The 27,349-nt window shown below is 43.3% G+C and overlaps 1 protein-coding gene and 1 long non-coding RNA gene across 4 annotated transcripts in view; both read right to left on the bottom strand.

Moving 5' to 3' along the window:
- TP53BP2 (tumor protein p53 binding protein 2) overlaps positions 1-17,696 on the bottom strand; it is a 62,558-nt gene extending 44,862 nt beyond the window's left edge. The window contains exon 1 of one of the 3 annotated variants that reach the window (XM_074989903.1): positions 17,368-17,696. In XM_074989903.1, the coding sequence (XP_074846004.1) occupies positions 17,368-17,394 (27 nt within the window). In that variant the 5' untranslated portion in view covers positions 17,395-17,696. Of the gene's footprint in view, positions 1-17,126; positions 17,263-17,367 lie in introns of those variants that run through there. The other 2 variants (XM_074989906.1, XM_074989904.1) reach the window with 2 other exon arrangements.
- A 2,548-nt stretch (positions 17,697-20,244) lies between these two features.
- LOC142010290 (uncharacterized) lies at positions 20,245-27,334 on the bottom strand. Its single transcript, XR_012644757.1, has 3 exons — positions 27,130-27,334; positions 26,476-26,534; positions 20,245-20,439 (listed from the first exon to the last, which is right to left on the bottom strand). It is a non-coding gene; the product is annotated as an uncharacterized LOC142010290 (long non-coding RNA).
- Positions 27,335-27,349: the final 15 nt, after the last annotated feature.

Genomic DNA, 27,349 nt, shown 5'->3' with positions numbered 1-27,349 from the left:
GTTCATGTAAACAGGTTTTTTTTACATTAGCTACATGTCTAAAACAACTGGTACTATATATTGTACACCCATCCTTTTCTAAGATAGAAGAGTTCTGGAGAAAAAAAAACCCTGGAGATGTCTGTTCTTTCAGGCTGGGAGAGGAGAAGGAAAGTGCCAAAACTCTCTGCATCACTCTGAAGGTTCTACACACTGCATAAACATTTGACAGAGAAGCAGAAACAGTCCGGCAAAGTTTTAGAAGTATTCTTAACCAGAAACAACTTTGCATGAGGGAGAACAAAAGTAATTAAAGTCTGGATGGGTGAGGGTGGAGTAAGAGACATAAACCTACTGGACAGGTGGGGTAAAAAGACATCTCTACTGAACAAGAAGTGACATTTTGGATTTATATACAGGTTGAAGCTCTCTTGTGCAGCACCCTGCATACCTGACCAGTGCCAGATGAGAGAATTTGCCGGACGACAAAAGGTCAATATTTTCTAGCACACTTACCAACACTTCCACGGCTCACTGGGCTCTTACAAGACATTTAAAAGTAAATTACAGCTAAACAGCACAAAACACAGAGCTAGCATCAGTGGCTGCAAACAAACTTTATGGGACCACCGGAAACTTGGCCACACTGATGACAAGTGGTCATCCGACTAACTAAAATCATGAGTGGGGTAGTTGTGAGCCCTGAAGCCCCTACTCTTGCCATTTACTAGGTGCATCTAGTTCATGCTACATGTCAGACACACATCTCAGCAAAACTTAGTTGAAACACTGGGTGCTTTTGGGAAGGAAGATTTCCATGAAGACCAGAGGTATGTTACAGCTATGTTAGGGTGGTTAGCATTCCATATTTATCTAAAGTAGAAAAGGCCACCTGACTTTGTGCATTTCACGGGAAAGTATCGGTGAAATGCCAACGATAGAGGGGACAATCTATTTAAAACTTTCAAACTGAAGCTCTGAATTTCAACTTTAAATTTACAACAATGCTCCATGACAAAACACACATTTATGCCACTATTTTAAGGAAAGTTTGGAGGTGGGGAAGTGACATTCCACCAAGCAGAGCTACCACGTAATCACAGAAGTTGATGCAGAAAACAGGAAAAACAGTTTTGTTTTCTTTAAACTCAGCCAGCTTTGCAGCTGCAGTGAAAACCTGGAGTTTTACAGGAATACGAATTAGCTCACTCCTGCCTCAACCACTTCACACTTAAAAATCACAGCACACGAACTCTCTCTCAGGTCCTGTGTATCTGCAAAATGTGCTGCATCTGGGAACATTTCTTTTCAGTAATTCAATTTCAGATGGGATTTTTTTTTTAAATTAAAAACAGAGCATAGACATGGGTATCATTCATAACTTTAAACAGCCAACAAGAGTCCTCAAAATGAGCATATTTAACTCCCACTGTCAATCTTGACATTTACACACACACAGAGGCATCTATTGAGAAAAAAGATCACAAGTTGTCATCTATAACCTGAAAAACCCCTGATGAAATATTTTACAAGGGTATCTAAACACTAGTAGTGATAATGATGTCCAGAATATTAATACCTAATGACAAAAAGCACACTCTCTGAGTAACACCCAGCAATTAAACTCAAGTTTTTGGATCAGCCCTGAAGGATCTCGGGGAGGAGGGAGGAACAGACCACCTTACTACCTGCTGTTCTGATGTAAGCCCCCCTTCCCTGTTGCAGCTATCCAACAGCTCCCACACAGGCAACCTACTCCATCACAGAGGACAGAAGAGAAAGCAGCATTAGCTGCTCTATTTCCTGACAGGCTCCAGGGAGAGAAGGGTAAGAGCCTGCCTGGGTCTGCCTGAGCCTGAAGGGAGTATCTAGCAAAGATAACTTTTTTCTATAAAGAATGGAGCAGATTCAGAGGCAAATCTAAACATCCATCTTGGTGTCCCCTCCCGAGTTACAGCATTTGATTTCAATTCATGTAACTTACACATCATCTCTGAACACAGCCCACTAAATCTGAATCATAAACACCCACACAAGAGGCCGGAAAGGGAGGTAGCATGGCAGGACAAACAAATATAAAGAGGATATAAGAAGGTGTACATTAAAGTAGGCCTCACCCTACTTTAAAATTTCACCCTCTTCTGTCTCATCAGCATGCAGCATACACCCACAAGAACTGTCTGGGATTTACCTCCTAACCTGGCCCTTTTTTAAAGCTGAGTGACAAAACCATTTCAGGCAAGCTCTTATGTGTAGTTCAATACCACGTACATTCTTACTGCCCAGCTTCCTCACATTTGTAGATAATTACTTCTATTAAAAAAATTTGCTCAGCTCTGCTAAAATGCAGATCTCCACACCCACAGGAGGTTTCAACTACAGCTCTGTCACCATAAAGAATACATTTATCTTTTTAACTTGTATAGAGAAGCACCATTGGCCTGATCCAGTACAGCCATTCTGAAGGTATGTTCTTAACTCTGGCAACATCCCTTTTTAAGGTCCTGGGTTTTCTTTCCTCTGCCTTTGAAACCAGACGGTGGCAAAAATCTCTAATTTCTTAAAAATTGTTTAATTACATAACTTCTAATCACCATAACATTTTAATTAAACATTCAGTTATACTAAATATTTTAAATCCCTTGTTACACAGTCACCTCTATTTCTATGTGCAGACTGGAAAGCTCAATTAATTTACACTATGCATCTTCTCTGATGGAATAGGTTAGGTTAATTTAAGGAATTGCCTAAATAAAATGGATACTGTGTACTTTCCCACAGGTTCTAATCAAAACTTTTCTGCAGAAATTTTGGAGTTCAACTTTTAATTAGCAGAAACAAAGAGACATGAGTGTGTACACACACATACACTTTGTATAATTATCATATACACACACAGTCACACACAAAATATTATGTGCAAATACAGAGTTCATCAAGGGCCTTACATTCCCTACAAAAATAACATTTGCAGAATTGTTGTAGTTATGATGGTCCCAGGCTACGGGAGAGAAAAGGTGAGGGAGGTCGTGAGTCCAGCAAAAGATACGTGTGTTGGTGAAAGACCAGATTTTGAGACAAAGACAAGTCACTTCTGGATGGGTCTTTCAGTTCAATTACTGACCATTTCCTCCTGCTGACAGCCAGTCAAGAGCAAGAGAATGTGTCTTGGTCACTAAAGGGGACAACCACCACCATAGTCCACACCTGGGGGCTTTTAAGATTGTCTCCTTCATCAACATAAAACTCGGTCAAAGGAAGCTTCCTACAACTGATCTCTGTAAAAAAATATCCAAACCTGTTCTGCCCACGTGTAACGCAACACAAATGGTAATGTTCTCCACTTAGACAGAACCTTTCATCTAAGCACTTTACAAAAAAAAAAAAAAAAAAAAAAAAAGCCCAACAAACAGATACGCTCATAATAGGTTCATTTTACAAGTGGGAAAACTGAGCACACAATTAATCGGCAGACATACAAGAACCAAGTTGTCCCATGAAAACACTGCCCTTCCAAAGAAAACATGCACTATTTTAATATCCTGGATGAGTCTAAGTGAGCGATGTCAGTTCAGCACCAACTCTGAGTTCTCCGCTCTGTGAATTCAAAACACATCCTTAACATCAATCTACTTAACCCTCAAAAAATTAGTTTTGAGTCCCTGTATTTTTATAGCAACAATAGGAAACGGTGATGGAGATATTTCACAGCACACAATTTAATGGCCCACCAAAATGAGGCAGACAAATGAAACTATTTAGATGAACAATGATGTATAAGAGACACTCAGCACTGTATTGTTTCTAAATTAGAACAAGTTCTTCAGTGATGGGACCTCTGCTTTCCCCAATGACTCCATGTTATGGTGAAAATGAATAAGGACATTTTAGCTGCATACTGAACGGCCATAATTTCAGAGGTGCGGTAGATTTTTTTTTAAAAAACCTGTGTGGGGGAGGTGAAAGAATTACAAGAGCCAGGTTTATATCCTGAACTAAAATAAATGGAAAGTTATTTTCAGTTAGAGTACAAAAAACCAACATCAGCCTACAATGATTTGAGATGAATAAAAACCACTATTACATTACAAAAGCAAAATGTATGAGAGAAATATATAGATGTAACTATTTCCAAGCAGTGACCTTGCATCCAAAGTTTCAGCTTGGAGTGACATTTTACTGATTAAGTAAAAACTCCTTTTTAAAACAAGCACTGGATCTTACCTAGCCCCAGAAAACACTGATGCTTCATCTTCACAAGCCAACTAATGAAAATATCAGCTATTAAAATCACACACACTTTGGCTGACTTGAATGCAATTGTCTAAACAAAAGGCAGCTGATCCAATGGCAGAGTTCAGACTTCTTATGTTCTGGTCAACAGAAATCATCCTGCTACATAGCTTTAGGCAAGAGAGACAGTATCTAAAGTTGTTATACAAAATCTGGATCAATAAAGACATTCCTTTCATCTCAAGTTCTTTAGAACATGTATCAATTTGTCCACAGCCAGACTGTTCAGGAAGGCAAGAGGTTACTTAAGAGCCTTCCTATAAGAAACACAGGACCCTTTATATTTGGCAAGTTCACTTTAAAAGACTCAATGGAAATGTACAGAAGTTTAATATTTACCTACAGCCGCACCTGATACACAAAGTACAATCCTTCCTTCTCATCAACTGCGCACACAGCTCAATTTATATTACAGTGGCATTTAGCCAGAGCTATGAGAAAGGAAGCCATGATGCAAGGTGGGTGTGGAACTGTAGGAAGTACTGTATAATTGTTAAGATTATTCTGGGTCTAAAAAGGACAGGTCTTCTTCCCTTTGATTATATTGCAAGAGAATACAAGATTCTAGGCCTTTATGCCAGAAGACACAGAAGTTTCCGTTGCCTAAACTGGGTTAAAGAAAAAGTCTCACCTAAAGAGAAACGTGTTCTATTTTGAAAAATATAAAAACAGTTTGTTTCCTATATACATATAGTGAAACAGTTAAGAGGAAACTTTTTAAGGATCGACAAGAGCAAAAACTGATTTTCAAGCACTACAACACAGAACAGGTATTTTGTGACTATATTTGTTATTTTAATGTTTTTTCTTCCCCCGCATCAGTGGCATCAAGAACTATTTGGAGACTGTGCAATCCAAAACTGATGGACTTAATTTCCCTAGTGAAGACAGTTATAATTGGAGCACAATGACATTAGGTTTGGCTGCACCCCTCCTACCTCACAGATGGCAATTTCTGAGCAAGTATTCAAGCAGATCACTTGTGAAATCTCAAGTCTGTTGTACATCTGACAGAAGTGACACTCAATTATAGCTCAGATACCGTGTTGATTACAGGCTCTTTCTGCATCATCTAATTTGGCCATATTAATTTTCTGAAGAATGTCACCCTAGAATTGCTTAAAAATCCATGCAACCCATTGATTTCTTGGGTCCGATATTCTTTATTTGTGCCATCAGGAAAGACAAGAGGAAGGAATCCACGGAAAGGGCTGTTTACCAAAGCCATGGTCAAAATTTTCAACTGCCCTGCTTAGATCAAATGTGAGTAATGGGATGCACATGACCAAGCACAACTGAGAAAGACATTCTTCCATTTATTGTCAGCTCTTGAATTGAGCAATGTAAAAATCTGCATCTCAGAAGCACTCAATTATTGTTATTAAAAACTTACTCTATTATTAGTTTGGGTGCAAGCAGAGAACACGCAGGCCAGACTATCCACAAGCAGGACATAAGGAAGAGAGCAGCTCAACTACAACTTCAATTACAGGACATGAACATTTTGCCTCAATACTAATGGCAAGTATTTAGCCAGAAGTTACACCTACATAAACATGGTACTTCAGTTTTGGATCTGAATTTACAACCCAGCATGCCTCGGATCAAGGGCATTTTTTAAGGTTGGTTATAAAATTTTCAGAACACCCTTATCCAGTACCAAAAGACATGATTCATGAGAACTGGTGTTGCAACTGTTGCAAAGCACTTTTTAGAAGTGTTTTATTTTCAGATTTTAAGAGTTACACAGGCTAGATGACACAGAGAACAAGTGTTTTTTCTATATGCAGTTGTCATGGTTTTAAGTAAATTGATCAAAAAAAGTGATTTAGGGAAATTAATGCACTCCCATAATATGGATTAAGCTACACGGGATAAAGGGTCTTATGTTGTTATAGTTTCAGTGAAATTGTATATAAATACAACTGCACCCAATTTAAGGAGCTGAACCAATTTGATTAAATTCGTTTTTCAACTGAATTATATCAGTGCCTAAAAAGAAATCCTAAAATGTTAACAAACCCTAATACATTCCTGAGATTGTATGGCAGAACATACAACTTCAATCTTATTTTCACAACAACAGCTATCCTCAGAACTCCACTCTTGCAGATGTTCTGAGAAGCCATGCAGAAGTTATTACTGGGCAGTTGGTCAGTGACACCTAATCAGCCATTTCATATCACTAATACTTAACAAAAACACAAGTAAAATAGAATGCACAAAGCTTTGATCTTCAGTCACTCGTTGAATCAAGTTCCGTCACTGTCTAAATAAGAGCTCAATCCTCCTACTGAAGTCAACAAAATACAGATCAGGACTTTGGGTCATGTGGCACTTCTGGCAGACACTGCATTGCTCAGCCCAGTCTAAGTTCCGTACTAGGTCGAGCACAATCAACGTTCGAAGAGCAGTTAATACAATTTTCAGACATGCCAACTCAATACTATCCATTTCTAACCACAGATTCTCCACCCTAAAATAGAAGAATTTAACATATCACAAGCAAGGAAGTTTGCAGCTCTCTTTCCTCCTGTGGAGCAACATATTGCACATAGAACAAAAGGGTTAATGAAGGGGTGAGGAACCTCCAGCCAATGGCAAGTCACTGCAGGGGGACACTGGGAGCCAGCTGCGCGCGCGCACGCACGCACACGCACGCACGCGCACACACACACACACCTGGAGCATGAGAGCCAGCTTGTTCTGCTGGTGGAAGGGGAGCCCCAAGCCTCTACACCAGGCGCGTCCAACCCGCGGCCCTGGACAGCTAGTAATGAGGCCACACAAGATCGTAAACTTTTAACATTATTATGTGATTTATATACATTAACTATTTTATATGCGGCCCAAGACAACTCCTCTTCACTCAATGCGGCCCAGGCAAGCCAAAAGGTTGGACACCCATGCTCTACACCCTCCCCAACACATCGGATTAAATATGAGTGAGAAGTAGTTTTGCTTCTCCCTTGGAAGCACCTGAATATTCATGTGGTTTTTGCTCGTGTGCAGCCTTCAAGTGATTTTTCTGTGGGCCTGTGGCCTCCGACCAAAAAAAGCTTCCCTACTGCTGGTTTAAAGATAGAGATGACCTGTAAGCATGAGTAGAGTTATGAAAGCAAAGCAACAACTTCAAGCCTGAATTGTCTTGCTTTTTTCTGACAAACCCATAAAGAAATCTATTTAACTGTTCCTGAAACTCAGCTATCATGCCACTTGCCCTGGAATCGGGATGCTGTTGCGTCAGCAGCCTCCTGGATGGCAACAGGCCAGCAGTAAGGATTTCAAAGAGTTCCTGTGGGATGCTGTTGCAAAAATCTCAATTGTTCTCACTGGCCTTTCAAGGCACATATATTCCCCCAATGTAAAAGCTAAATATTTCTCAGTGTCAATAGCAAAGGAATAAGGCTCCATGTCAGCCATGATCTGTACATAAACTTGCTTTCAAGAGGCCCATTGGTAATTAGGGGAAAATATTTCCAGTGCTCGGGGGAATTTAGCATCTCTTTCTAAGGCAAGTAGCAAAAAATTTATTGTTGAATTTTTTTTTTTTTTTTTTAAAAGCATAGCTCTTTTAGTGAAACCTAAACAGCTATAGCAAGAGTCATGTGGGAGAAGTTACTGGCAAAAGTAACTGACAAATTCTCATTTAGGAGAACAAGGATTCAGGGCACAAATCAAAACTGCTCAGTGTCTATATATCTTAGCCCCACAATATCAATTACAGCAGAATAAAGCTAGTATTGAGTGCTTTCAAATAAATTCCACTTTTAATGTTTAAAACATACCATTTGGTACTCCAGCCGTAGCAAGTTGTTAGTCCCGCCACCACGAACTGGAGTGAAGCCAACAACTTTTTCCTAAGACTCACATTTCAGCCTTTTTTTTTTTTTTTTTTTTTTTTTTTAAATAAAAACTTTGTAATACAGGATTTACAGGACAGAGCAATCAGACCATTTACCAGAACACTGGGCAAAAAAATCAGGAGACCACAGTTCTCTACCCAAGTTCTCTCATGAAACCAAAATGATTGGCAATGTGAAAGCCACTCAAAAAGGGACTTTTTTTTTAAATAACCTTTTTTCACAAATTGGATTCTTCTTCTGCTTTCTTACTGTTTTAATATCTCTTTCAGACTTGACAGCAACACCTCTCACCTCACTCTCAGTAAAGCCTGCTTGTCACCTATTCTTCCATTGGTACAGGTGAATACCCCTGTCTTTCTGGGTCAATGAAACTTAGGGACAGAAGGAGCTGTCAAATACAGCGTAACCAAACTAAAACAATAGCTACAAAGTTTTCAAATTGAAATGAAATTTTAAAGTGGACAGCTTCCCTCTGATGTGTCTACCTCAGCTGTATGACCTATAAAATATCAATGTGTACACACACACAGTTCAGAGTGCTTTGAGATCTCTTCACCAAAACAGGCTTGTCAACAGTGGCACAGTCATGCATTGCAAACAGTGGAAAAAAAATTACACACACACAAGGAAATTTTCAGAGTAATGTTGAGAACCTCCAGCCCCAGGGTAAAAACAAAGGGAACAGAGTTACCAAGGAATGTATTAAAGATAAAGCTCATCAGATAAGATCTTACTAAAGAAACACTACCTCATTGCTTCAACACAGCAGGTACTGTGACACAAAGAAACTGACATACAATTCCAGACAGACACTCTCCCTTGAAACTCAGCTCAAAAGAGTTAACTTTAGCTTTCTACCACTACAACACAGAGTAATAGTTTAAAATTTAATTACAAATCATGTTTAACAGTTAACCTAACAGAACTGAATATTAAGGCTGAAGATTAATTCTTAGTTTATATAACAAAACTAAGATGTGCATTTTAAATGGCGAGAGAGGGGCCAGGTGAATGGACTAAATCCATGTTTTATTTTCAGATAATTGTTTTTTATACATATTAAAACAGAGACAACTACTAAGAAAATCAAAGACTTCTTTGTCCCTCTTTTTTAAATGGCTCCCACACACTTACCTCAGCCTAGTTTTGTCATTTACTCACATAGTCCTCTCTCAAAAGGATCACTTTGTCGTAATCAGTTTTACAGCATATTGGCTGATTCTGTAATATAGAACAAATGGATGCCAAATACCTAGCACACATATCTCAGACTGCTAAAAATAGAAAAGGAAGTGATGATTTATATCCAGTTGCCACATAAAGAAAACATTCCTGAGACTAACATCACTAAACACAGAAACTGGAGATTTCTAAACATATGCAACAGTAGCTTTGCATTAAATGCTACTGTAACACTATTAGTAACTGTGAAACAAGTGATGTCTTTGGTGCAACTAATTTTAAACTGATTACAGGACTGATAGGCAGAACAAATATATCAGTGGTTAACAGCAAGAGGTTTCGTCTACTTTTTATCATTGCTGGTATCTAGCCACCTTCCTGGATTGTAGCAGGGTATTACTACAAATTGAACATCTCTTATCAGGCACCCTTGGGACCTGACCAGTGCCGGATGAGAGAATTTGCCAAACCACAGGAGGTCAATATTGTCCACCAGATTTACCAATACTTCCACTACTTACTGGGCTCTTAGAAGACATGTAGGGGAAATTAAAGCTTAACAGCACAGAACACTGAGAGCCAGGACTGGTGGCTGGAAACAAGCCTTATGAAACCATGGGAAACTTGGCCATACTCACAAGTGGTTTTCTGACGAACATCAAGACAGATTACGGATGTTGCCGGGCAAGAGTTCTGGATTAGAAAAGTTCAACCTGTAGTCTAAAATTCTAGCCCAAATGACAAACCCCACACCATCTGCCACCATTCTTTGAGTCTCCCACATTCCGAAAGCTCAATCTTCTGAACCCAAGTTGCTAAAAGCAGTTCAACCTAAGTGGCTAAAAGCATCATACAGAAACTGTCACATGACAGGACACCAAAGAACTCAATTTTAAATCAAGATAATACAGTGCTTAAAGCTCAGCAAAAGGCTGTTTTGCCTCGGTAAAAACAGAGTCAGGAGCTCAAAACTCCCAGTAAGAGTTTTGCCTGAATAAAAAGGTAAGTAGATTTACAACAGGGCTTTAAAGGCAGTAATGTTGTGACAGAGCAAAGAGCAGGGTGACTTGATGGTCTCATGACCACATGAATGTAAGCACCTTCTAGCTTTTGTATTCAATAACCCTCTCTTTGCTACTAAAACTGATGTGTGTTATATTCCCAGGGGAACAAAGGGAGCCTCCAGACTCTTCCCCAGGGAGGTGACAGGAACATGAGGAAATTAAGTTACTTCCCTTCCTCCTGATGCTGTAACAGCCTAGCCAAGAAAGCTACTCTAACCAAGTCATTTCTGCAGGGCTTCTCACCCCTTCATTCACAGGGCCTCCATTTGAAAGGGACAAGGCCCTGTCCCTACTGAACAAGCTCAGCAAGTTCAGAGACATGCACAGTGGGGGAAGGATGTCTTCCAGGCAGGAGAGAGCTGAAAACAAACCCAGAAAGGCCCTTAATAAATAAGGTAGAGATCCCATCTAGTGACAGCCAAGGAGGAAAAGGAAATGTCTTCTATAAAATGCTCCCCCCATTTTGATCCTCCTTTGGACTGATCCATGGAACAGTAATAGGAAACCCCCAAGGCATTTGCAGTCTTAATGAATTACTGATAAACAGACCAATCAATCAAAACTGTAATAAGTGGTTACCCAGGACTTCTGCAGACTTATCTAGTATGGGGCAGGGAGAGAAATCATTTCTGATTAAAGCACTTAAAGAAACTGACATACTGAATGAATTGTAATATACAGGTACTAAAAAACAGAAGTTTCAGGGGAGTTTTTCTGGGTGGTAAGGGTTGTTTATTTGCAAAGACGGACAACAAAAATTTTAAATACAAATTTTCACAAATTAAATAGGCAGCTACTGCTCAATGGATTTAAAAAAAAAAACAAAACACACCAAAACAAAACAAAACCCCCCCACCAAAACAACATTGTTTTAACCAAAACTGCTGAACTATAGGTGTACAGGGAACCCAATGAGTCTCCATTATCATGATTCACTACATTGAATCATGACAGCTCATGGTCTAAAATGTCCTCTGAGACCAAGAGACCGCAGGAAAATATCAGCAAAATATGATATTCAGAAATATTCAGCATTGTAAGCTGAAGTTAACACCCGGAATACCGTGTCAAATGATTTTCTGAGATAATATTCTGGCAACATTACTAAGGATTGCATTGGCTAAAAAGTGCAGAATTATATTGTTATATGGCAGCCAACATATACCAAGCCTTTAATCAAACTAGGAGACAAGGCTCCGGCCCTGGGGTGCTTACAATGTAACCCCAGTCTGGCAAAGTCAGTAGACAGATCTACACTAAAGTCAGTTGAAGTCACCTGGGTGCCAGAGACAATTCTGTCTGTGTGGATCCTCTTGGAAGACTGGAGCCTACATAAGCAACAGGCAGATGAAGGAAGGTTCAAGATAATAAAAGCAACTGTTTGTCTGCATTATAATGCAGGCAGACATCAAGATAGTGAATACTTATCAAACATGAATGTCTATATGATACACTTTAAATATTAAGATGGATCTGTAAATCCCCAAGTATTTAAAAAACAAGATCTTTTTCATAGTATCACAGAGGGAATTATTACAGTCAAGGAAGTTGGACTAGAATGGACCACTGATTTCATTGACTATGGTTAAGCTACCCAAACCACTGGCAGCAGCACGCAAATTTGCATTTTCGAGACCACCCACTTGCATATTGCTGCCGGCCATTCAGGGAAGTGTAACTGTAGCCATCCAATATGGAAATTCCTACCTTACTATTCAATTGAACAACTCAGGGGTTCTTGAATGCTATTTCTTTAGAATACTGATCAATAGATTATGAGATACTTGTGTTGGTGGTGTTCCACTGCAGATAAAAACATAGAAGAACTAACCTGTAACCTAGTGATAAGCCTTATCACTTCCACCTCAGAAGACAGACATGGACAGCAAGAGGATGCAACCCTGCACTGCTTATCTAGTTATTTAAAAGCACAGAACATCTTCAACAGGATAGAATGAAGAAGATCAATATCAGGATATTCCATAGCCTAGAGGGTAGAGCACTCAGACATGTGGGAGATCCAGATTCTGTGTGAGGGGGACCAAGGATTTCCATTAGGATCTCCCAAATCCCAGATTTGGGACTCTAACCACAGAGCTAGAACTTAACATAGGAGAGCTATTGCCTTCCTCTTCTGTACACCATCACCACCACTTCTCCCCACCCCCCCACGGCACACATCTTTTTACATTGAGTGAGGCAGGCAGCAGGCTCTCTCTCACAGACCCAACTGGTGCAACTTGACACTAAGAGAGATAATCCCAGTTGTGGATCACAGGTGCATGAGAAGGGTAGACCTTTAGACGCACGCTTCTCTTTGGTATCACCCACCGGATTGCTTAGGGGACAGGCAACTCCCCATCCAGTATGCTAGCTTCTGAAGCCCCCATTCACCATGTACGGAACCTAGTGCCTACCTCGGGATTTGTGTAGCAGCTTTGTTCTTCTGATTACCTGGGTGCCTGAACATTAGGCACTGCAACGCTCTGCTTCACAACACCCAGATCCAAAACTTAAAGAATTTCAGACTGAATTGAAGCCTCTGGCTGTGACAAAGTTTGCATTAGCTTCATCCATGAAATCTCTCACCCTTTCAGCAACGCTATTTATCCAGCATACAGAGAGATGCAAATTATTTCCCAACATCTACTCATCTGTGTGGTAACAATGCAAAACATGCAGAGGAGACCAATTACATTGCAAAAAAAATAACGCTATTTTAGAAAATGTGCCAGCTCCTCATCGCTACGCAACAGCACAAATCGCACTCCCACATGCCTTCAGCAGATAGAAAGTGAGACAATTTTATATGGGTCGCTTGATTTGCTTACTTTAACCCACTCAGTACATCTGCATGCATTTCTAAGGTGCCATCAAATTACCTGTATATGAAGGTACATCATTACACTCTGGCAGAATTTAACAATGCTCATCTGGCATACAGTTACAATAGCAACCTAGTTACCACACATCACTACGAGAGAGACTTCAATTATAATGTCCCTTGGTGACCAAAGTGGTTACTCTGTCATTTAACACCATATGTATCCATTGCACTGGCTGTGGCAAGAGAGAGGCTGAGACTGGTGCCCAGCAGTTGACAGATTGTTGTACTGGGGAAGGAAGAGATAAGAAAGGGAAGCAGCACAGGAAAATATAATAGCTATTACACAATTAATGTAAAAAGGCAGGGGGATTGTAAAGTGGTCTTTAAGCATCTTTCTATTCCTCATTCAATAGCATGGATGAAGATATTTATGCCCTTAAGTTCCATCATCACACCAAGAAGTAGATCACTTTCCTGAAGCTTGGTACATTTTAGTTCAATATCATTCCTGGGAGATGTATGTTTGGTTAGACATATCAAATATTATGCTTTCAGCCAGACTCCAAAAATTTCACCATTTAGGTATAATTTTTTCCATGCAGAAAACAGCATTGATCCTCAAAAGAGGACAAAGGGTGAAAAACTGCAAAAAAGATGCAAGAAATTGTTTAGACTTGTTTTCTGTTATCTTCCCAGGCGGTTTTAGCACTTTTTGGGTTCCAGTTCATTCCTGTTTTTATCCATTCGAAATATATTTACAACAGAAGAGATTGTCAAAGGGCTGTTTAAACACCAAGTCCCAGTAGGAAGCTAACTAATCTTTGTGCCCTTTAAAATGTCCTCCTACAGCCCCCAATTAATGTAACCATTAGAAATGAAAACCTGAAGAACAATAAAATGTTATAAGCTTTAAAAATGTGGAGTTTTAAATCTACTATATTTGCATTCTGGTATTTAACCATTTACCTGGTCTAATTTAGACTGATCCATTGCTTTATACAGTAAATATGGTCTGGTAAAGGTTGCAAGGATCCTTTATTTTCTTAATTCAAAGTAGAATGGCCAAGATTTGAGTCATCATGAAAGAGATGACTGAGCACCCACAGCAATTCATGCACTAGCACAGGGGTCAACAACCCTTCCGAGATGGAGTGCCAAAATTTGACCTTTACATACAGTCAGAGTGCCAGTGATACTTTTTAAAGTCACTAATAGTCCTACTTACAACAGCTTCATTAATAAATAAAGATGCAGAGCTTTACTGTGTAGGTAGTAGTTGGTAGAATGACCTGATATTTTGTTAATCCACAGGTGGCATAGGTTTGCGCAAGCTCCCAGCTGCATGGGAGAGGGGTGGGGTCAAGCTCCCACTGTGCATCCCCTTGAAAATTGGTTCACACACCACACTTGGTACCCTTGGGGGGGAGGGGGTTGCTGACCCCTGCACTGGCACGTGACTCAACCAACAACTCACAGGGCAGGCAAAAGTAGGTTTTAAACAGATGCAGCATTGAAACAGAAGAACAGAACTGTTTGGGGATACTATGAGATGGTCTTCAGAGATCAGTGGTTAGCTGATGAGTGATCTCTTGGATAGATTTACAGTGTGATGATAAAGTGTTTATTTAAAGATCATCACAATGAACATAACACCTTGCTACTATATACATTCGTTATTTTTCCTCAGATTTTTATGGGCTGATGACAAGTCTCAAAATTTTCATTACTTTAAACTTTAGACAAATATTGATTGCCATGCTTTAATTACACCCATAGAAGTCAGCTGTTTTCCTGGATCTGTTCTACTGGAATAAATTTACACTTGTTATTGCCTTCTCAATGGGGAGAAAAGCGTGACAGGAAAAGAGAAAAGATATTAGGCTTCCCTAGAATAAGCACATGTTCCTCAGCCCAAGATAATCAAATGCCATGTCACTACAAATAAATGATGGCTCTCTTCTTGGGTATGGATTCCTACTTGATTCTTTCAGTTTCCAGGGTTTGTAATGGGAAGGTGTTTTTAAGATTGGCAATATGCTTCACCAGAAGACTATAATGCCCCTATTCCACAAAGATACTTGTAAAGAATAATTACTCATGAATAATGCGTACATGGGCGGCTTCTCCCGACAAAACCAGGCTTTTGTTGGCAAAACCTGCAGAGTTTCTACACACCCAAAGCACGCCATTGGGAGTTTGCTGACAAAATCCAGCTGATCAGCCAGCAAAGTTATACCTCTCACTGATCAGGTTTAGGGGCTTTGTCAACAGCATTTTGCCAACCGAGTCCCCATGGAGACACTTCTGTTGAGAGAGAGGGCTTCCAGTTCACCAGGCAGCCATTTGCAGAGCTTCCAGTCGGCTATACTGTCAAGAGAGGGCCAGGCAGTCTGGCTGCTCTGTCAACAGAGCAGATTGCTCTTTCAATCTGCATTTATGCATAGACACATTTGACAAAAGTTGCGCCAGGAAATCCCCTCCGACAGTTACTTTTGTCAACAGAGGCTTCTTGTGTAGAAACAGACATCATGTTGGCCCTGATTTTGCCAGCTCTTGTTGAGCAAGGATATGTAGGTAGAACACGTGCAGCATGCAAACAAATACCTAAAGCAATCTCCATTTAGGCCTTCCTACAAGCAAAAGAGCTCCCAGCATTTTATTTATCTGTAATCTGTCATTTTAAAAAACAACAACGGTTTGCTCATCTGGGGCTCTACTGGTTATTGATATTACCAAATATTCAGAGGTATTACTACTTCTCATTTGACTCAACTGCTACACAGGGATAAAAGACCTTCCTTTTCCCACCTTCAGAGGTCTTGTGCCACCCTTCATTCAACTTGTATTTGGGTTCGGCCTTGTCTTCACTAAGAATGAAAGATGAGTTTTCAAACCCATGTTACAACCACAGGGTACCCAAAGCAATTTATACTTTTAACAGAAGTTGGCTGGTAAAGTCAATCAAAGTATTAAAAAGACACCCCTTTTTACCTAGTATGGACACAACTTTAATAAACTACATATTCCTCCTGCTCATTCCTACTTCAGTATCAAACAAGGAAAATATCCTGAAACTGACCATGACCAATTTATTTTGTAAACATGGGCACCCCTCAAAAGCTACAGAAAGTCTCAAGACTGCACCAGGGACCTGTGTCTGTCTAGATAAATTTAGGAACTCTAATTTGCCAAGAATTGTTAAGGAGATTGTTCGGTAGCTGCAAACACATGGAATAAGCTCGAGAGAACAAAACAGTTTAGCTTATTCAGTCCATCCTCCTCGCCAGCAGGGCGCCTATAATTCTCGGAGTGGGACGAACTCCACCGCTGGAGCCCGTTGCGCGTCTGAAGAGAACTCGGACTGACAGCTGGTTAACTCCTCGGGATTAGAGTCAAGGCGCTCTAGCTGACGCAGGCAGGGGGGCGGCGGCGGAAGGGGGGCGTACAGCAAATCCTTCTCCCACCCCCGCCCCAAGCTGCCCGTCCCTTTACACGCGTGCAAGGTTGCCGTCGCTGCCGTTTCACCAAACGAGCTCCCTGTCCCCCACCCCCCGCAGCTCAACAGCGCCCTAGGGCACCGCCCGGCGCCCGCCGCTCTTCGCAGGCTAACCCGGGGCACTTTTCCTGCGCGCTCCGCGGACCCCGGCGGGACACGGGAGCGGGCGGCACAGCTGGGACCCCAGCACCAGCGCACGCCGCGCTAACGGGATGGTGCCCCCGCCCCGCCCCGCCCGCGCCTCCCTCTCCGCCACACCACGGCGGGATCCATTTTCTCTGGCCGCGTTTCCTGGCGAGATCAGCGGCTGCTCCCACAGCCCTGCCCCCGCCGCGCGCCCGGAACGGGGGGAGGGAGCGAGACACGCACGCACGCACGCGCGCCCCCCCCGCCCCAGTCTCTGAAACCCGCCAAGTTACCCCGGGGTCAGGCGCCAACGGCCATTTCCAGCTGCAGCCGCCAACTTTCTCCGCCAAACTGCCGGCCCAGCCTCCGCCCGCGCCGGGCCGGGCCCCGCTCCCCGCCCCGAGGGCCGTGTTCGGGGCCAGAGAGGCAGAGCGGCAGATGGCGGCGCCCCCAGGCGTTGACCCGAGGCGGCCCCATGCCACGCGGGACGGGGTCAGGGTCCGACTCCCCTCAACCCCCCGGACCCCTCCTCACCGGCATCATCTTGGAGCCGAACCGCATGGAGGCGGACGGTGCCGGGCAGCCCCGCCCGGGAGCGAGGAGACCCACTGGCCGGGCCTGGGGAGGCGGAGCGACCTGCACTGCCTGCCGCGGCGCACGGGGGCCGGGCAGAGCTGGGGACCTGTTGCGAGGCGGAGCCCGGCCTGTGCCGCTCTCAGCCCGATCCCCGCCGGGCCCTCTCCTCCTTCGCCGCCGCTTTGTCTCCTCAGCGCTCCGCTCCTCGAGTGACCCCCAGCCGCGCCGGCAATTGCCGAGGAGGAGCCCGGAGCCAGCCCCGCCCTTAACCCACCTCTAGGAGGGGCTGGTGCAGGCCGGGCCAGCTCCTCGGCTCCGTCCCCGGGCACGACAGCGGGGGCTTTGCCTTGCGTAGGGCGGGAGGGGAGCAGCTCGGAGCGTCTTCTATTATAGGCTCCGCCTTCACAGAGATTCCCCCCCATCTTGAGTTCACTTGCCTAGGGGTTCACCCTCTCCCCCCCAACTCTCTGGGCATGTGTGGTGAGCCTCCCTCCCCGGCTTTCACCAGGAGCTCCTCATGGAAAGAGTCATTCTAACGCCCTGGGTCAGGTCAGAAATAGCTCAGCCAGCTTTGGGCTTCACAAGCAGGTGCTGAACCAGCACTGCAGACTTACTCCTTCTCTTGAGGGCACCTGCAGAGTGGATAACACGTTTTGCCTTTTGGCATAATCACTCTCATTTAACGTTGTGTTTTGAGTGGGCCCATTCGGGTGTATCTACAAGACAACGAATTCCTACGCCGCCCTAGAGGTAGCTATCTATAAATCAAATTCAAAACCTGCCCTGGGGCAAGAACAGGAAAGTCGGTACTTATACGCTCTTATCTCTGTGATATAAGGATAGCAGAGAATCTCAAACTCTTGGAAATTCACTCATGATCACTTTCAGAGCCTAGCTGGTCCCCAAAGTTGAAGTATAGTTGAAGGGCAAGATTATTTCAGCATGTGCAGAGACTCCTAACTTCTCCCACAGCCCCACTGACTTTCAAGAGTGCATCCACACACACAAAAGCAACACAGCTAATGAATCCACTCTTTCAATAGCATCCACGCAGCTCCCACTCTTTCAAAAGAGCGATCTGGGGATCAAAAAAATCTGGTGCCATGAAGACTGCTCTTTAGAAAAAGGGGCCCCCAGGATGCCTACCCACTTTTTTCCCATAAGAATCTTGTGGAAAAAGATGCTTTTCCTCCTGTGGGAGAGGAAGAGGGCAGCTGGAAAAAAGTGCTACATCCTTTCAATTTCAGATCCAAAGAGCGCATCTTGTGTATAGCATCAGAGAGGTAGCTGAGTTAGTCTGTATCTTCAAAAAACAAAAAGTCTTGTGGCACCTTATAGACTAACAGATATTTTAGAGCATAAGCTTTCATGGGCAAAGACCCACTTCATCAGATGCAAAATGGAGCATTTTGTGTATAGACACTCTATGGATTCTTTTGGAAAAGACCCATTTTTTCCAAAATAACTTGCTGGGGTAGACACAGCCCACGTGAGCCTAGTTTCAGAAGGGTTGCGGGGTTAGTCTCTTTTAGCAAAAGCAAGGAGGACCTTGGCACCTTACTAATAAATTTATAGGCATAAAGGGAAAGCTTATGCCTAAATACATTTGTTAGTCATTAAGTTGCCACAGGATGCATTGTTCATGTGAGCCTAGCAACATCCCTTTGTGGAAGGAGGGAGGGCCCTAAAACAATCTTTATGCTTTTTATTTTGCCATCAAAGCTTAAATTAAAGGGATATGGCAAGATGATAAAAATCCTCATAGTAAAAATGCCTTAGGTTATTAAATTTCTGTAACACCAGGCAGTCCAAACTAAGATAGGGTCAAGTTCTGTTAGGAACTGTACAAACCCACAATAGTCCCCAAGAAGCTTATAATCTGAACAGACAAGACATAAAGGTGAAAGAGAAAACAAACGTGAAGTGACCACCCAAAGTCACAGAGCACTTCAGCAGCAGAACCAGACTGGATCGCTTCTCTCCTGAACAGAGTTTCCTGTAAGCTGTGTGCTTGTACAGCCACTTGGGAGAGATTCAAATGCTGCTCAACTGATTTAGCAAAGCATTCACAGTTAGGCTTTTAATTTCCATTGGTGGTGTACACTCACATATGCCTCCACGCACATTAAAAATTCATTCAGCATGTGGATGGAAAAAAATCCAGGCATGGATGGAAAAGATTAGAGGTAACATTGCAGCTGCCCTATTTTGCAGTGTCTTAATCGCTAGACCACACCGTCTCCCTTATCTATTCCCTCCTTTTGCTTTTTCGTATTACTCAATTTGGCTAGTGATGTTAAAATGGTTAATTTTACCTTTACCTTGTTTCCAGTTATTTTTACTTTCCAATTCTCTTGCAGAGCAATGCTTAAAAAAAGAAACTGTCTTTCCATATTGTTTTAATTATTTATTATTTTATTTAAAAATTCAATGGCCCTACCTTGCAAACTGTACAACAACAGGAGTCCACCTGCACAGAGTAACCTGTAGGACAGGGCATAAATTATTGGCCCAAATCATTTGGCAGTGTAAATTTAAAGGCCAGAAAGTCCCGTAATCGAAGGTGTGGTAAACCAGTCACCCTTCAGGACCCTGCAAAAATGGTGCTCTTTATACCTATTATTTCTAGCAATTAAACATGTTAAGTATTTTTAGACGGAAATCCCCAAATGCAAGGAGAATAAGAATATTTAATATATATTTAAGTGGCACAGAAAATGTAACAATATTATTAGAACATTTATCCTCATAACCTGCCTGTTAGACAATGACGCACTATTATTCCTGAATTAGACAAAGAAACTGAGATGCAAACAGAGTTTAAAGGGATATTTTCACTTTATTTCATCTTTTAATTAATTTTAAAAATTACAATTTGTTTAACAAAGCCCCCTTTAAACATATGTATGTAACAAAGTATGTCCTGGAAATTACATCCATGTAATAAGTGATGGCAGGACTGAAATTAGTTTTCACAAACTCTTGACTCCAGTCCCAGCTCTGTGCTCAGTCTATTAAAACGTGCTGTCTCTGTAGAACAAAAAGAGAATACAACACAGAAGGCAAGACAAGATCACAGGGTGCTGAAGGAAAAAGACAAAAAAAAAAAATCTACATACTGAGAAACTTGTTCCTGATTTTTCTTAAACCAGCACAGGAGAAAGAAGAGCCCTGGCATACAGCAGGAAATTAACTGAACATATGGAAAGCTCCTCCACCGATTCTGCCATCTTCTCTAGGGCAGCCAGCTTGCTGCTGCGTCAAGCAATTTACACACAATGACACATGGACATTACACATCTGCAGGATCATCTGGGCAACAGAGAGCTGCACAAATATTTGTCCTTAAGAGTCAACAGATGTAAAAGATGATGCAAAAGATCCTATAAAAATGCTTCCTAAATTATCAGTCACTTGGAGGGTCAAAATGACTCTGGGACAGATATCTTTCCACAATCCTTTAACAGTCAAATATACCTTACCAATGTGTGTTTGTTATAGATTTCTGTACGTCAAAGCATTTTTCATGGCACTCAGATTGCCTCTGTGGAAGGCACAGAAAGGGTGTATACACTTACCACTCATCTGAAATCATCCTTTCATACAGGCCTACTGCTCTGTTTGGAGCAACAGTAATTAACAGTTCAGAGGTGAGTTAGAAAAATAATTGGCAACTTTATTTAATAAGTGCTTAGCTAATTTGGGGAAGGTGGAGAAAAGTTCAGGCTTTCAGAGTACTCTAGCCTAAAAACCCTGCAGTAGGGTACTGAATGGCAACAATGCCAACCAATGAAACATATAATTTGAGCATTACATCATCTATGCAGACTCTCACTGGACCTAGAAAGTGCACGTGACAATGTTTCTTAGCAATTCCTTAGAGCTGCTGAAAGCTGGTATTAACCTTTTCATGGGCATTATCACTCTGTCCCAGTGCTCTGACCAATTTTAGCCAATTTAAAATATAGTGCAGCAAATAATAAAAGAACATTTGTAACACACATTTAGTCTATATAGAGGCTTCCTAGTTCTCACGTAAGGGAATGGAGAAGCAGCATCTGACTCACTAGATCTTTAATCTGAAAAGTAAGCAGCAATAAGAGACACTGGAGACCTATTTTAAACCATTTATGCCATACCAAATTATCCCCGTAAAATGCCATGTGAATCCATGCTGCAATACACATATGTAAAATCATAGCAATGAGTAAGCTAATAATTATTTACAAGCAAAGAGCCAGTGGCACCCAGAAACTACTGCAGATACTTGTATCGGGCTAGACTATAATGCATTTTGTTCTTGGTTTGAAATTTTTGTGAAGATTCCAAAAGGGGATTCCACAAACATGGAGGATGAATTGTCAGTACCACCACATGCAAACAGTGCTCATAATGACTATAGTTTTTTTTCACTTCTTCCAACCAAGAGATGGGTGAATTTCCAGGAATCAATTTTTCTGAAAATGTGCTCAAAATATGTTAGATTAAAATCCTAGTTTTCTCCCCATAAACTCTTCTCTGTAATTTAAAGCCTTTTTTTCCTCTGACAGATAATACACAAACCAAACATGTTGCTAGCAAAAGACTGATGTGTATGAGGCACAGAAAAACCAATTTTTCCTATACCACATCTTGTATTCACCACAAAAAAGTTGATCTGATGCAAATGGATGCCCTATATGCAGCATATAGTGAATTGTATGCACTAGACCAGATTCGGTCTGGGGCCTGTGCCAGCTTCTGTCAGCACAGACCCTGGCAGAAAGCCCTGTGCAACAGAGTGTGTGTTTGGACTCTGGAGCAACTGAAGCAATCCAAGGAAGCACAAAGTCCTTTCTCCCCGGAGGCACTAACGGGCTGCAAAAGTGGAGTTGACATTTGGCCAGTGAGTTGTTGGGCCATCTGAAGAATGTGCTGAGTAACCACATCCCTTATTCAGCCTGTGACTGAAACTGTGGCTGCCACCCTCTCCCCACATAACCTGCTCCCTGCCCCAAGGTACCAGTTGGCCACAAACTGGTGCTGAACATTCATCCAAGCTGAGTGTCCATGAGATTTGTGGTGAAGAATACTGAAACTTTATTCCTTCCCCCAACCAGGAGCAGCAGGTTTGTATAATTTTTGATGCTACACAGAATGATAACAAGTCTCCCCCCACACCTAACTTGTAAGTTGATTTATATTTTTTTAAAATAACAAAGCTGGACCGGAAACAGTCTCTCCCCATCCCCTCAATACATAATACCAAGGCTTCCTACAGTCAGATCACTTCCCAACCCGGGTTGTGCTGAGATAGCAGCAGCTGTGTTCTCCTCCCTGTCCTCATGCACCCCCTAGGCTGCTTGAGGTGAAGAAGCAGCAGTCCAGCATAGGACTAAGCAGCAAAGCCAGCTGTTTTGTGCTTCCAGCTGGGTCAGTTTCCCCTCATGGCTGCAGAAGGGAGTGCAGGAGGTACAATGGGTAGGAGTGAAGGGGCACAGTGCAGAGGGCACAATGCAGGGGTTAGGAGCACAGGAGGGAATGCAGGCATTAAGGGCAAAGGTAGCATAATGCAGGGAGGAAAGTGCAAGGATTGGGGGGAAGGAAATGTGAGGAGCCTATGGGGGACTAAGGGCAATGGAGGACACCACAACCACAGGGACACCAACATGCACATTTGCCCAGAGTATCATTTTCCATAAGGCCAGCCCTGTGCAAGACATTCACCCAAGAAGCCCCCTCAGGCAGCAAGCAGGTGGTCAGGTGCAAAGTCTATCTCAGGAGTCAGCAACCCCCAGCACGGATGCCAAGAGTGGCATGCAAGCTGATTTTCATCAGAATGTGAGGGGGAGCTTAGCCCTGACCATTCTCCCCCACGCAGCCAGGAGCTTGCTCAAAGCCACATCACCTGTGGATTAACAAAAGACCACCTAATGCTACTGACAACCACCTACATGCTAAAGCCCTGCATCTTCATTTATTTATTAATGAAGCTGTTGTAAGCAGGACTGCTAGTGACCTTAAAAAGCATCATTGTCACTCGGACCATACATAGAACTCAAAACGTCAAATTTCAGCGCTTTACCTCAGAAAGGCAGTTGACCCCAGTCTACCCTCTTCCCCAGCACTACAGAAACACCCTTCTTGTCATCCCTGGGGGTAAAGGGGCTGGGAAATGGGGGCTGCCAATCATGTCCCATCCTCCTCCCTCCTCACTCACAAGTAGAGAAGACAAGGATCAGCTGCTGATCAGTGTCTGAGGCAGCTGGTTCCCAATGGCCAGTTCTTTGCAACTCTTCATGAAGCAGCTTTCAGACTCTAAGGCTACATCTACACTACAAAATAAAGTTGAATTTATCAAAGTCGACTTTGTAACACTGGGTTTTATAAAGTCAAAGTTGAGTTTCTGCATCTCCAAACGAAGTCGACTTGATATGTCTCCACTGAGTCACCAAAGTTTGACTGTTACAGTAGTGCATTGTGGCTGCCTATTCCCCAGTTCCCTCAGCCCCATAGCATTCTGCGCTGGGTTCTTTAGCTGGTGTGTTATGGAAAAAAGATGCCCCACAAGTGGTTGTGGGTGTGTGACGTCATCTTCCCAAACCACATTGTTTTCAATGGGAAGGGAATGAGGGCAAACAGCCATTTTTTCAGAAGTCTCTTTTGCAGATGAGAAACTGTTAGAGTCGTTTGCATTAAGAACCTTTTAACCAAATGGGTCCTGAGAACACTGATCGTCATCTTCCCAGACTGCATTGCCCTCATTCTCCTCCTGTTCAACGCAAATGGACACTTTCCAGAAGGAAGGAATGAAAAGCAGGGAATCCCGGGTGAAAGAAAACCAAATAGGTTGCCTTCAGAAGGTAAAGATGAAGCACATCAGGAAATTGTCAATCCCACATACTACAGTATATGGGCTCTGGGAGCACCCAGCTGGACTGTGCCATGTCAACAGGTTGTTCAGCTACTTTTCCCAGGGTGAAAAAACACCTTCCGTATTAAGGCAGTGCATCAGGGAACTGTCAATCCCACATCTACAACTACCAGTTGATATGGTGCAGTCAGTGGTTTTCTTATTATGCAGGGCAGCCAGCCAGCCAGCCCCCAAAAATGACTCCTGCCAGAGGAGCCAGCCCTCCCCAGCACATGTTGCCTTTCAGAGGCCAGCAAGCCCCCAAAAATATTTGCCACCGGGGAGCCAGCCCCCAAAAATACTTGCCACCAGAGAAGCCAGCCCCCCAGCTCTTGGTAAGCCCCAGGAAAATGTGAAGCTCAGAAGCCTTCTCCCCACACAGGCCAGGACATGCTGCTGCCTGAAAGCATGGTCCACACTGCACAGCTGAGATGTGGTGCAGTGGGGTCGGGGCTAGCCTGCCAGCCACATGGTGCCTGTGGAAGAGCGGGGGGCTGCTCCATACAAATGTGAAGCATGGAAAAGAAGTTTCTCGGCCTCTCCTGCTAAATCCTGTGCCGGGGGGGAAGCATTCACTCCCTGCAGGGCAGGACATGCTGCTGTTTGCAAGCACAACCTCCACATCCCAGCCTCCACCAGCACGGAGACTGGTGGGGTGGAGGGACTGGCTAGACCACCAACTGCATAGCATCTCTGAGGTGCAGGGATGCTCCCCATACAAATATGAAGTGTAGAAAAGAAGTTTCTCAACCTCTCATATGCAGGGAAGAAGACTTCACCCCGTGCAGGGCAGGACATGCCCTACCCCGATGTCTGAGGTACCACTGTCTGGTCCCCCCAGCCAAGCTGCTGTGCCATGATCCTGGCTCCCTGATGGGGCTCTCTTTCCTGGCTAGATGCAATCACCACAATGATCATAAAGAAATTAATTCAAAAATGCTGGGCTTCCCGTTTCCTACTTCCTGCACACCTGGAGAGCAGGGGAGGCGACAGTGGACAGAACGTACAAATTCTTGGCATTGTGGGATGCCTCTGGAGACCAATAAAATCAATTTAAAGAAATGCTGTTTCCACACTAGCATTAATTCAACCTTTCCAATTCAAAATTGGCATTACGCCAGCTCAGATGGTCAATGCAAGAATGTCAATCTTAGCGCTCCTTAAAAATCAACCTAAAGGCATTCACACTGAAAACATTGTAAAATTGAGCTAAGTGCCTTAAAATTGATTTTGTGCTGTAGCCTGACAGACCTGTGTCTCTGAACATTACTGGAGCTAGCACCAAGTTGTGGATATTCATGGTGCTGAGGCACTAACAGTCCATATAACTGGCTGCCTATGACCCCTACCTGCTGATTCTTTCCCATTCCCAACCACCAATTACCTCCCTTAACTCACATGAGCATTCCACTGAAGTCAAGGAAAGAAAGATATAGTGAAATCTGTTATTTTTCATAGCATACACACAGAAGTGTTAGATTACAAAAAAAAAATATTCCTACTGAAAGGTTGCAAATACTACTTTATTCTCCGAATTCAGAACATTAACAAACAAAAGCCCCAAACAAGGGAGAGGGGAAAACAGACTGCTCCTCAAAATGCAGAGGCACAGCTTACCCCAACCTTGTATTTTGTCACTCTATTGTGACTGGCTGCACACATATGATCTAATCACATGCTTCCCTCCCCCAGCAAAGAAGAGCAAGAACAGTTTCTTTCATTTTTGAGGGTGGGGGGGATTGTTTGTGCAGTGCCTGTCACAACAGGGCCTCAGTCCCAGCTGCAGCCTTTGGGTATTACCATACCAATTCCTCAGCACTGGCCCTATTTGGAAGTGAACTGGAATGGTGCAAAAGGCTTGGAGTGGCCCTCTATCGGATTTCGCACCATGTAGTTTTCAAGTTGACCATAAGGTGCCTCCACAAATCCAATCCAGTTAATAAGTAGATTTAGGGTTGGACTGCTCCGTACTTGAATTGCAGAAACTTGGATTTCCAAGGAACATCCAGGGTGATCTCAGAAGTCGTGGAGATTTTACAAGTGATACTTCTCCACTGAAATAGCATCGAACCAATGTCTACTTAGTTTTGGATAAGATAAGACATACCCAACTGAGAATTTACACAGCTATTATTTGTAATTGTCTCTTTATGCCTCTTAACTGCAGTTCTTACCTGTGGTCATTAGGCAATGCCTATGTGTCTGGAGGCCTGCAGCTCTGATAGTAACACTCCTTAGAAGAGAGAACAATTTTGGCCAGAAATTCAAAGAAAATTTGGTTCCAGGTATCCTCCTCCCCACCTCATCTTGGAGGAGAAAGGTTTCTAACCCTATCTATGGCAGTTCACATCAATTGCTCAAAGATGAGGTATGTTTTCAAGACTAAACTATGGACCATTTACGAACTGGCCATTCAAAAAATATGGTACAGTTAAAAAAATGAAAATATGAACGAACAGTTAAGCAGAGCCCTACAGAGGGAAGACGGGCACTTTCTTTAGGACTTGTATGGGGCAATTTTGGGGCAATCCTGCAGCTCTCTCAAGTGCTCCCCTCCAAGCTCCTTCAACTGGGAGGCACCGCGGAGGGGCGGCCGGGGGTATTTCAGCCAGCCAAGGAAAGTCTGCTGGCCGAGGGATCCATTCCCAACGCCATCACTCTTAGGCGGCTTCCTCGCCCGCAGCTGTGGGGGAGGGGGGCCACGCTGGGCGCTGGTTGGGGGCCGCCCAGCGCTTCACCGGCGACACCCCACACCCAGAGCTGGCAGCTCCCAGGGGCTGGCACGAGGCTCGGCTCGGCGAACACCCCGCTCCCGGCCGCTCACTCACCTATCGCCCCCGGGGAGCCCCGCTGGGCCCCAGAGACTGGGGAAAGGGGACAGTCCGGGGAGGGGGACACTGGGGTACTCATGAGGGCGCCTCCCTCCAGCCCCATCCCGCCGACGGCGCAGAGTCCGTAGGGCGAGCAGGGCCTCACACACGCCGGATGAGTGGGGGAGGGGTAGAGCAGCCGACCCACCCACCCTCTCGCCGGCTCCCAGTTAGTGGC

This window comes from Carettochelys insculpta, chromosome 3 (assembly GCF_033958435.1).
Source record: "Carettochelys insculpta isolate YL-2023 chromosome 3, ASM3395843v1, whole genome shotgun sequence".
Lineage (NCBI taxonomy): Eukaryota > Metazoa > Chordata > Testudines > Carettochelyidae > Carettochelys > Carettochelys insculpta.
Note: the sequence above shows the minus strand (reverse complement) of the source record. Positions and strands in the feature narration are given on the sequence as shown.